The following is a 12364-nucleotide window of genomic DNA, read 5'->3' as shown; positions in this document are numbered from 1 at the left end:
AGCTGCTAAGAACAAGGCAAATTACTTAAATATTCTTCCTGCAGATCCTTGATGGTACACTGTATACAGTTCCTATGCATGAACGTGTACAGATCGTTCTCTTCTAGATTAATTTGGCTTTGTAGCTGCTGTCAAGAAACAGACCTGAGCTGCCTTAGTAGAAATAAAGGTAATCCCCATTCTGTTTTTCATCTTTCACAGTTTACTGGAACTAAATATATTCAACTGCTGAATAAGACGGATGTGAATAGCAACTAAATGCAAATTTAAACATATGCTAATCCAAGTGACCTATTTTTTAAAAATTTTATTTTAGGAAGTAGGTAGGCCCTAAGTACAACTGTGCATCTAAATTGTTGTCTTTCATGACAGCTTTAAAGGGAAAGGGAGGGAGGAGGAATTCTGCTTAGAACTTAAAAGGACCACACAGATGCTAGTTCAGATCAATCTGTCTTGCCAGGGGCTGGTACCTTCACCTTGGTTCTTGGGCTCTTAAAAAGTGGCTGTTGATTGCCATTTGTCATCCTCTTCTCTGTTCTGTCCCCTGCAGAGTCAGACGTGTGCTGCGTGACTGTGTGTATGAGTGGAAAGCAGGGCAGCTACCCTAGCCTGAGTGGGCTGGATAAGGAAGAGTCGCACCCTAATAGCACGATGCTGACAAGCGGAGCAGAGGATGTCATTCATGGATGTAAGTTCCTTGCTTTTTTTTTCCTCTCTGTAACTAAGATGAGAACGACTTGTTTCATTTATGAAGTGTAAACCTGAACTGGTTGATCAAAATATCTTTTTAGCTTTTCGGTTTTTAATAAAATGTGTTTGATAATATTACTGGGTTTGGATAATTTTCATTGGATCTTAAAGGAAAAAAAAATGCATCCACAGAGAGAATAAAAGACAGAATTGTTCCCCTGGCCCTATCTCAGACCAACAGTCACCCTTGTTTCTAGTAAGGGCTTGTTACTACTCTGTGGTAGACCAAGACATCAGCAGCAGTCCAGGGTTGACTTAAAGCATTGCCACTGTGTTTTGTTGTGCTCTGTCAAAGTCTTGCTGAGCTTTACAGGCCAGGTGACACTGTTGAGTTCTTGTGTTGATTTTTTTTTTTCTTAACCTCAAGTGTAATACTTTGAATTAGTTTCATAGTTTTTAGTAAAAATGACAGCCTTGTATACAGTCCTCGATGCCTTAATTCCTCCAGTGTGCAGTATCTGTCTCAGATACTGAACTACCTGTTCAAGTAAGCAGTTTATAAATACTTCTGTTCTATAGCAAAAGAGTATTTAGTTCAGGTTAATTTCTTTCAAATTTCCCTGCATACTTCGAAGGTGTATGTGTAAAGTAGCGTGTTTCTTGATCTGTAACTACCCTCCTAGTTCATCTTAGGCCTGCCAGCACAAGCTATTGGTCCTGACAGACCCCTGCAGCTTTGCACTGTCACCGAATTGCAGATTCCATGATTCTGTGATGGAACGGCAACCTGCTTTCTCACTTTTCCCTGCTGTATAAGTAATGGGGCTGCTGTTTGCTTAATAGCCAATCCAGGGTAAGTTAAAGTTGTTTGGTTTTTTTTTTTCAGTTTTTCAGTTACAACTGTTATTCGGCCCAGTATTTTAGAAAGGGCTGGTTATTGTATCTGCTTTATAAACTGCGTATTGGGCTCAGTCACTCATTTTACTCACACAAGCAAGGCTTTTTAAAAGGTGCTGCCTGATGACTAAATTAAATATATAGCACTCATTGTTTACACAGTATTTATACAGTACTGGTATGAAGAAAAAAACCTTAAACCACTCTTTAGCTAAACTGTATATTCATGATTAAGGTTGGGAAAGTTTGATTGTGTAACCAAGTGAGCTGCCAAAGTCTCTGTGGGCCCATCAGAGACTCAGAATCCAACCTTAAGTTCCCCCTGCTCTTTTTTTTTTGTTCCTTGACTGATACAATTCCTGTCCATCTCTCAAGGGAAGTTCTGCTGCCACAGCAGCCTGAATATCACCAGTGATGAAATTCAAATAACAGTTCTGATCTTGTATGAGTTCCAACTGCAAGCTAAGGCATAGCTAGATCTCTCCGAGGAAATAAAGAGCGGTTTGTTCCGATGATACTGGAGGTACCAGTGCAAGCCCCTTACAGCACAGCTCTGGCTGTGGCCAAGCTTTAATTCTTCTTTGTCACCCTCAGGATTGCTCTTAATGCCATTCAGCCACACATTCTCCAGACTAAGTACCTCACCTGCTGGGAAAGGCTTCCATGAGAACCAGCCTCTTCTACTCCCGTAAGTTTCCAATTACAGACTTAGAAGCTTTTGCCTGTTTTCTTTACGCTGGAGTCTTTTTTTTTTCCCCAGTCACTCAGCTACCGTGGTGGAACAATCATAGGGCACACTTACACTCAACTGAAGTAAACTTCAAACAAAAATACAATTAGCAAATACAGAGCATGCTATAGCAAAACGCAGGCTGAACATAAAATGATACCTCTTAGCTTGACTCTTCCATCTCATTACATTTTTATTCAGAATACTAAATACTACTAGTAATGCACTTTCAGTTGTGCCTTTAAGGGCGTTCTCCCATCATGCCCTGTCAGCTATAAATCTGCCTGTGTCAGCTGCAACTTTACTCAGTCAGTCTGCCTGGCCCTCTGAGTTGCTACTTTATTCATCAAGTAAGTGTTTAACTTCGTAATTCTGGTTTCCCCCCCCCAGTTTAGAAGTTTGCTAAAGGGATTCAGTTAAGACAAGCTCAACAGCAGGTCAATTTAACTTTGCTGTAACAGGGTAATTTGAGTCGGGGTTTTTTCAGTCTTACCTGAATAGCGAGGTGAAAAAAGACAAACACAAAAAAAGTTAAGATTGTACATAAGTTAGCTCTATAATTAACACAAAGACTAGTCACAAATAAGTTGTAGCATCTGGAGGGGTTTTGTTTTTCAGAGACATTAGTTTAACAGGAAAAGTATACCTAGCAGTGAGCTGTTGTTGTGTGCTTACATGTAAGTTAATACTGAAACAGTAATGAATCTTGTTTCTTTATTCAACATGCACCAAACAAATAGATTTAAATGCATTTATTCTCTCTGATTTTTATCCATGCTACAAATTGCAAATATAGTATAAAATAGATTCTCCCCTGTAAGAAAATCTGGTTCCTGTTATGACAAAAATACAGTATTAAAGATTTGTTTTAAAAATACCAACTTTATATATAAAGTTATAAGTAAAAACCTAACATCGGTGGTTGGTTTCTGTATTAAGCCAAAGATCCATCAGAAGTCTACAAGAACCTAAACAGGGAATGTCTTATTCTTGTGGCTTATCTCCAGGTACAGTAAGAAATAGTTGCTGTTACAGGTGCACGACTAAGCAGCTGCTTTCCCTCGTCTACTGGGCAAACATTAAAAGATCTTTAATGCCAAGTGTGACAAGTGGCTTTACTTCTCACTGTAGTCCAGAGTATAAAATTTGCTCATAATCTTAATAACCCAAAAGGTCAGCCTACCAATTTTGAGTCATGTTAGAAGGATAAATACAATTTAGTAGAGTCTGGAACTCTACTTAAACTTTTAAATAAAATGTTGAATTAATAAGCTGCTGCAAGAAGTCATGCAGCGTTTTTCAAGCACTTGTTTCCTAAAAGAATCACAAGAGAAGCAATGCTGGCTTTTCTGCATTCATTCTGAAAACTTAAGTCTTCTCTACTTAAGAAGGTCAAGTGAATGTTTTCTGCACTGTTTTAAATACTGGCACATTTCATAGAAGCATGTTACCTAGAATTTGGAAACTTGTTCCTTGTGCCACCTACAGTTTAATTCTGCAGTAGGCTGAAAACCTTAGCTTGAACAAACAAACTGCAAACAAGTTGTTTGACATGCTTTAGAAAATCTGTAGATGCATAGATGTAGCTCCATCCTTCCACTTGTTAACATGGTCTGAAATAACAGTTCTGCAGAGTGGACACGTTTTTTCTCTATTAAACCATAAAGAGATGCATTCTTCACAAAATGTGTGCTGTAATGAAAAGAATAAGAACTTAGAGCTTCTAAGCTCTTCCATTTATAAGATGGTATATTATTTTCAAATTCTGATTTCTAAAAATAGTCAGAAGGCATATAAACTTTGTTTAAAATATTCTTAAGTTGGCAAAAAGTAATTCTGATTATGTGTATTACCTGACAGATGAGCAGAATAGGCTTCTGAAATTCAGCTTGGCAGATTGAACAAATATCATCCGATTCAGAACATTGTCTCTTGCTAGCTGTCACCCCATAGTGCTGTAAACCAAGGTATTTTCAGCAGACATTTGTTTCTGGGTGAGAGGGGGAAAGCCCCAAAACAAAAATACCAGGATAGAAAGGAACTGGGAATAAGGGCTGCCCTGCTGGGAAACTTATCAATCCCTAATCCAGTGAAATGTTGTTAAGTTTTTTAATAGTTTTCTTGGGGCCTAAAGTTTATATGCTCCTACTTACCACACTGCCTAGCTAGTATCTTCCCCTGATCGCAGTTTCTGGAAGAATCTAGCAGTTTTCTTTTAACAGTGACCTCTGAGCAAAACACTCTGGTAAGTTTCAATTTGATCAAGATGGCACTTAAAAAATGAGAAGTGCAGTACTTTTAAATGATGTTGTGCTCCTAAACGTTCTATACATTTTACTGAATGAATAGCAGACTGGAAACAATACCTCTTACTAGAGAAAGATTATCTAAAAACTTACAGTTCTAACAGAGGTTACTTGCATGTCAATTATTTTGGCAAGTTTCAATTCTGACTGTATTTCAGCATAAAGCTCTGCCTGCATCCACCCAATATTTATCCCAGTTAAAAAGTAGGAAGCAAGACAAAAAGGGTATCTTATTTCACATACGTTTATCTGAAGAGACATGCACAATAGGTTTTTTAATGTTGTTTGGGTTTTTTTGTTGTTGTTCAGATGACAATGTAATTATGTATTCAAGGAATTCAGACTGTGAAATGAGAGAACCAGTATACAGGGTTTTCTTCAATAATGCCGTTGTCTATTGCCAGAACAATGCAAATATAGGAGTGAGGTATTTAAAAAATAAGTATTTTCATGTAAATTGGGGGTTTTGTCATAAAAGAATTCAGTACTCACTGGTCGTGTACAAAATATCCGTAAGACCTGCCTGAAGTTTCTCAGTTGTCCAAAAAAGCTCAAAAGCTGAAATGGGAAAGAAAACCCAAGTTATGCTTAGAATTTTTCTGTGTGAACTGAAAAGCTTCCAAGTGTGCAGTTTCCAACACTAGAAGTCTCACGCTAGTTTGATGTTGGCAGGAACATAAGCAAAACTATAGTTCAGACTGACCCTACTTTGGTTGTTTAATATGTACCAAACAAAAAGAATTTAACCCAAAGTTTTTTTTTCCCCAGTAGGTATCTGCTCTTTAAAAGAAATACAGTGTTAAGGTTTGAAATGAAGTACTCAAGTGCCAGTCTGTCAGTATTATTATCATATATGCAATAGTCTTTAGGCTTGTAATTAAGATACTGTAGCATTATAAAGTATTTTTTCATGTTCAAAGCCAAACTTGAACTGAGTCTGGTTACATTTGGTGCAGATTAGCTCTTTGGTGAAGTAGACAGCCAATATGAACACTTAATTTTAACTTGTTGAGCATCACACAGGATACTCTATCAGAGAGAAAATCTAGCTTCCTGGAAAATGCTGATTCTTTTAGCCATGAATTTTAAACTATTTTTGCAAGCTCTTTTCCTTGATACCTGGCAACAGTCGTCTTAGTGTCTGATGTGAGGGGACCTATAGTAACAGTGTTCTTTGTTGTGCAACCCCAGTGCATTCCCAGAACAGATGCAGGAAAAAGATGATTTATCGTGGCCTGAGCCGGTTTTCTATCAGTTTTGGAAGGCCGTATCAGTTGCGCTGAAGCATCCACTTGCAAGTCAGTTCAAACACAGGGGACCTTTCAGAAATGTTAGTTCATATGTCTCTAGCCCTCTAGTGATAATTAGTGCAAAATAGTTTGAGAGGAATGTAAAGTTTACCTACTTTTAGGATGAGGTAGAGAAGGCCCAGCAGTATCCCAAGGGTCCATCCTAGTACACTGTCCAGCTCCCCATAGCCAATAAGATAACGGAACCAAACTGGTATGGGGACAAACATACGGTAATACTGGCAGAGTTCTTCTAACAGCATGTACCAGTAGCCCTAAGCAAGACATGCAAAGGAATCGCTCAAGATTTAAAACACAAAGGATTTTTAAAATATAGAGAAAAGATGCATTGTTATTCTTTTTGAGAAACTTATAGTTCTCCCATAGTATCTTGAAACAGCTAAATATGAAGCGTGAAAAAGAATGAAGACCAGATGATGAGTCTCACCACAACTGTATAAAACCAAAATTGATTGCTGTACTGCAGAAAATCAAATTAACAGACTGAAATAGGATGGCTTTTTCAGATGCCTACCTACTTAACAATGATATCACACTTAATTTCGTAAGCATTAAAAAAGAAAATAAAAGTTACATAAAAAAGGAAAGTAAGACAAATTTATTCATATAGATCAGCTTGTCGTTAAGAGTAGTGTCCTGCATTCAGGATTAAAAAATGAGAGTAAGGGTCATTCTTTTATTAACATACATAAATTACAAACTGTTTTCCTGTAAATGTTATTTCATGCCTGTGTAAGGAACCTTATCTTGTGTCAATTAGCTCCTGTATAGGATGGGGTGATAAGAAAATTGGAGGGGCCAGGAAAGAAGCCTAGGGTGGCTGGACTGAACAGGTAAATGGAGTTCAGTGACGCCCTAAAAATTACTGAATAATTACAAAGCACAAGCATCCTGCACAGAGCACTGTGTGTGTATGTGCGTGTGCAATCACCGGTATTTAGCTTAGCTCTTAATTTATTTCCTTAAGTTAGTCTTTAAAACTGTACTTATAACAAAGAAGTGTTCTTTCTATAATGTATACTGGATAATGCCACAATTTGCCAATATTGACCAGATTCCTTCTTTAATTTAGCCACAGTATAAGTCACAGTTGGTGTAATGGAATTTTCACTAGCTGTATTTTGGATGTTATACCACTAGCTGTAGAAAGAAAAGAAAAAAAAAAAAAAAAAAAGAGAGATCTTGATTATAAATTGGTATTTAGCGAAATCAGTTGTACCTGAGAAGAACTTGTTCTGGTACATTTTAAGAGATAAAACCTACCAAAACATCCTCTTAAATGCTACCATGTACAAACCATACTTGTTAATTTTTCTTTTTTAACCAGTACTAGTGTTTGCTATTTTGACATAAAATTTAATGGGTTTTGTCTGTCTCACCTCAGGAACCAAATAAATACCCCACCAACCACTGTAGGCATCTGTGAAAATTTATTAAACTTCACTGATCTGAGGATTTAAGCTATGATCAAATTCACATTGATCTCACACAATTATTAAGTTTATTAAGAAAAGGAAAATTCTGAATTATTTATTCAAGAGACAGAAAAAACAGGTGTTTGCATGCACAGATCTTAAAATCTTCTCGTGTCAGTTAGTGTCGAGCATGTAAAAAAATGTACTGTGCTTCCGCTGCTCGATGCTGACTGCCTGTATACAGATTCGTACATTGCAGCAAATAAAAGGTTTCTTCATCTCCCCCACTCAGAGACAGAAATAAACCCATTTATCCAACGACATAATACAAGTAATTGTTTCAGATCAGACTGTAAACCTTCCTCTTAGCACCAAGCAGGGAAGAACATGAAATCCACAGGGTTTTCTTGCCCACAGTGTAGTGATGGATTATATACAGACCTTTAATTAAAAAGACTTTTCTCTTTAATAGTTAGCTAATTTGACCATAAAAGAATCTTCCTAAGGAACCAAAAAATATAGCTTGTTTCCTTACCTTGGATTTAAAGGACATCATAAAAGAAGGCACCAAGAGAATAAAGCACTTGAAGCCCATGAAGAGGAATTTCAGAATAAAGTCTGTGACTCCCACAATCCAAAGTACCTCCCAGAAGTTCATAAAATCCACAGTAGGTTTTAAGAAGATTAAGCTACAAAAAGAAGTATCAGAAGTTACCGGAGTACCCTATTTAGAGGAAAGCATAACTAGAGATTATCACAGCAGGTTTAATTAGAAAAGGAAACCTGGTTTACACAGAGGGAAAATATTTGCTAAGAAAATGAACTCTTTATTGTAAATTGATCATTTATAATCTCTGACAGCCTTTCTATTTTTGAACCTTCTTTCCTGTATCCTCATCACAACCTCCACCCTCTAGAGACAGGCTTGCTGTCTCTTTAGCAATACAGCCTTTGACTGATTTGCAGCCAAGACCGTACCTACAGAATGCTAAGGGGAAAAAAATATAAATTGGACACAAACTCCATGGAGCCATATTCAGTATTCTGAAGGCAAGGTGGTAGGGTCAAACCCAGGTGCATTCCCCATGGTATAGTAGTGCTATTACATTGAGTATGGGGTCTAATCTTGCAAATTTCTACATATTATTGTTAAGGACAGCACCTGTTCAGTCTGGCAGAAGAGGAGGATTGGAGATTAAAATGAAAGAGAAACTGATGCTGCAACTAAAGAAAAACAGCAGCAGCCCATATAAAATGTTCCCAGTTAACGTTTGAGTAATTTATGATGCGAGTAGAGATGTTCCTCTACTTACTTACCTGTAATACAGTGACTGAGAATGAAAGGTGTAATACAAGAGGAGAGATGATCCAGTTAGGTATACTAGTAACCAAGCACACTGCAACTTGGAGCACCGTTCCTGTAAGATAATTGTAAAGATGTATTACAGTCCTTGCATCACTATCAGCATCTGATCTCCAAAGTTCTTATGTCTGTTGCACCTGAACTACTAGAGGATTTTTTATCTTAGCGGTTTAAGGCCAAATAAAATAGAGAGCTCAATAGAAAGGTAAAACAGTAATTTTAATGTTTTCAACATAACAATTTCTATGTATATCAAATTTTTTTCTAAAAACACAACCAAAACCCACCCCACTCTGAAGAAACACCAGATTTTCCTTTGGGAGTGAACAGAAACAGCTGAAAGGTTAAACTGTCAAGCCCTATTTGATTCCAGAAATATAGTTAAGAAGTTCTTCCATAAATTTCAAAAAACTTCTATCAGTTGAAGTGATTTCAATATTCAAAGGGAGGGGGGGCTGGAAATCCTTGAATTTTGCAGACCTTGCGCATCTGAGAAACTCTGCACTGTACAAAAGCATTAAGACTTTCCATCTTGAAACCCTGACACCTAGTATTATTAGATAAATAATACAGTATCTCCATTGACATTTGTTTCAAATACTGATGGATAAAGGTCTTGGTTAACTTACAGATTTTTGGTGCATAGGGTGATACTTACTCTTAGAAAAACCTGATTTACTATGCTTTTGTTTGCATACATATAAGTTGTTAGCAGCCCAATTCCAAGAGAAATGCCTATTAGGAAAAAAGGGTCAGTTATACACAAGAAAATAAAAAAAACCCAAAACTGAACTGGGTTAAAAAAACAGCCACTTCTTATATGTCTTTGTAATTACAATTAATCACTCAGACTGTCAAGCCAGAATAATTAAGCACATTGTACATGTGCCAGCAAAGGAAACAGAAGCCACTGAAATGTAGTTTAGTAAATCTCTTTCTGATGAATAAAGCAAATAAAAATAAAGCTAAAGATAAATCGAATTATATTTCAGGCATGGTTATTAGTATATATCTTTGGGGGAGGGTCTGTTCCCTCAGACCTTATTTTGTTATACTCTACCAATTATATGCTGCATGATCAGTTTGACACACAGAATCAAGATATACGGCAGACTTTTGTGCAGCCACTGGAGGAGGTATCTGAGCTCTGAGAGGGAGCTGCCGCTGTGTTCCTCTGAGTCTGGAGCAGAATCATCGAGCCCTGCTGCTTCGCTGTGGGCATGTCCGTGTGAGCGACTTTGGGAACCTGGCCTCGAGTGCCGGGAACTCGCATTTTCTCTGGATTCTCCCACAGCAGAATTTAGCTGTATGCGAATATCGCTGCTATGATGGCACGAGCCCTCTCCTGACAGCCTTGCTGCGTGGGTGCTCTGAGATGAAGAGTCATCACCGCTGCCTTGGATGTTGTGGAGGTGACTGCAGTTTGGTTGCATGGTGGGATTTTTTTGGGTCCAGATTCTTGCTCTTTTGTCTCCTAGAGTGGGACATAAAAAGTCACAGTTGAAGGAAGAGAGAACTAGTTCAGGGGGGGAAAAAAACCAAAAAAACCAACACAAAAATACAATAGATTGCACTGAGTGACTGTCTACGTGAAGTAAAGATTGTCTTTCTGGGAAATGCTGTTGCTCTGTGTTCTGAAAGCTTGGCATGCTGGGTTTGCACCCAGTCTCCACCGGGCAGCTTTCTGTGTGCCATATTAAATGACTTCCTTTCATTCACATGCAGATTTTCTAGCCTGCAGTGAACCTGGCTGCCTTAGTGAAATCTAAAGTTGCTTCAGTGCAGATTGGAACAGCAAAAGCTGCTGAATAGGAGCCCAGCGCTCACTTGTATGGAAGAGATCTTGGAAGCACTGTGTAATTTCACAAAAATAGTAACAGTAGTAGGCCAGAGAAGGAGCAAACAGGGATGGGAAGGAGGCAAAGAGCACATTTACATGCATCCATAAAATGGTAAACATTTGTTCAGACACGTCTAGTCAAAAGCCAGTGCACGCTGAAAATTGAGGGCCATTAGGAGATTAACAAGATTATCCTGTCTGGGTAAGCAAGCAGAACCAGGTTAGTCTATTTCCTAAGAAGCATTTAAAAGAACCTGGACCATATGGTCTAGGTGAAAAAAGAAATGCAGCCACCAAGCAGTAACCCAGCAGCGAGACCACCCAAATGGGGTTTTATTTATCTTTCCTGTGGCATCTTTCTGTTGTCTTCCCAGGCAGTTTGTCACTTCTGCGTCAGTCCTGACACTGGTCAAATAGTATTAAATCTACCTCTGTGCACTGGTGTGATGCCGGAGTAACGACTTCGGAGAATGCTTTGAAGCTGGATTTGCCACAGTAGTTGTTACTGCTAAAGGGCATTAATGAAACATTGGGAATTTTGTTATAATCCTTTTTTCTGTAATTCACACCCTTCCGGATTCCTCTTTGAAATTATTTTTTCCACAGCTTAGCATACATACACAGCTAGTTTCACTGAGATGCAAAAAGGTTAGAGCAAGGCTGGTTTTGCACTGTGAAAAGTTCTTAATATATTTGCAGAAACTTAGAATTCTTTAGCCTTTAAAGTGGAGATTATATTAGAAGAGTAAATTGCTAATTCAAACAATATATGGATATGGGAATGTGACTGTTTAGAAGTGCTTCTGCTGCCACTACTGTATTTTTGCTGGCCAAAGATTACATCGTGCTTCGATCTAGCCAAAATTCACCTGCTGTATGTAATTGTACGCACATGAATAAAGGGGAATAAACTGGAGATTGCGCTGACTCGTGTGGACAGTGTTACCAAGCGTGGCTGCGGGATCAGGCCACCAATGCTGCTTGTAAAAGGAGGGGAATAAGTAAGTGAGGAGGGGAATAAATGAGGCGATCTCTCCCGAGCGCCCTGCAGCTGGCGGTCCGGGCCCGCTCCTGCAGACCGGGACGGCTGGCAGCTCCAGGGCAGCAGCGATGGGCCCCGAGTGCGGCCGGGCTCTGCCTCGCGGGCCGCCACGCCGGGAGCTGGGGCTGCCCCGCGCAGGGAACCCGCTTCGGCCCCGGTGAGGTTTGTGCCTGCATTGTTAGGGCTCTGGCGGGGGCTGCTCCCCTCGCCCGTCCCGCCGGCCCCTCAGGCCCGGTGCGGTGCGGCGGGGTCTGACAGGGCCTGCTCCCCTCGCCGGCCCCTCAGGCCCGCTGCCGCCCAGCTCTCGGGGAGCCGCTCCCGCGGCCTCGCCCGCGCCCCGCCAGGCGAGGAGGGGCCTCCGCGGAAGCCCCAGCGAAGGGCGCAGGCGGCCCCGCTCCCCCCGGCGCCGCCGCCGCCTGTGAGGGGAAGCGGCCGCGGGGAGCCCCTTTCCCGCCCTCCCCTGCCGGAACGCGGCCGGGCGGCAGCCCGCGGGCGGTACCTCGTCAGGCGGCCAGCGCCTCCCGCCCGGCGCCGCTGGCCAGGCCGCGGCCGCCCGCCACCTCCATCGCCGAGACCGAGTGGGTGGGAGAGGGCGCGGCAGGGGGAGGAAGAGGAGGAGCCGTGAGGGGGAGGAGGAGGAAGGCCCCGAGCTGGGCGTCGCGCTGTCAACAAGCGGCCGCGGCGCGCCGAGGCCTTGGCCCGGGAAGGCCCGTGCGGGGCCGTGAGGGGGCTCGCCTCAGCAGGGCCGGGAGGCCAGCGGCTCCTCTCGCT

The 12364-nt window shown here is 40.8% G+C and overlaps 1 protein-coding gene across 2 annotated transcripts; it reads right to left on the bottom strand.

The window, feature by feature from the left end:
• Positions 1–3017: 3017 nt before the first annotated feature.
• RNFT1 (ring finger protein, transmembrane 1) lies at positions 3018–12219 on the bottom strand. 2 transcript variants are annotated; one of them, XM_056352943.1, is made up of 9 exons: positions 12093–12219; positions 9772–10185; positions 9370–9446; positions 8666–8766; positions 7884–8037; positions 6029–6187; positions 5116–5181; positions 4171–4272; positions 3018–4009 (listed from the first exon to the last, which is right to left on the bottom strand). In XM_056352943.1, the coding sequence occupies exons 2-9, from the start codon at positions 10142–10144 to the stop codon at positions 3875–3877; spliced, it is 1167 nt and encodes a 388-aa protein (XP_056208918.1). In that variant the 5' UTR covers positions 10145–10185; positions 12093–12219; the 3' UTR covers positions 3018–3874. The 2 variants fall into 2 exon arrangements, with proteins under 2 accessions (XP_056208918.1, XP_056208927.1); XM_056352952.1 differs by having other exon boundaries at positions 9826–10185.
• Between the last annotated feature and the right edge of the window lie 145 nt (positions 12220–12364).

Source organism: Falco biarmicus, chromosome 1, assembly GCF_023638135.1.
Source record: "Falco biarmicus isolate bFalBia1 chromosome 1, bFalBia1.pri, whole genome shotgun sequence".
NCBI classification, from domain to species: Eukaryota; Metazoa; Chordata; class Aves; order Falconiformes; family Falconidae; genus Falco; species Falco biarmicus.
The sequence above is the reverse complement of the archived record's forward strand: the minus strand, read 5'-3'. Positions and strand labels throughout refer to the sequence as shown.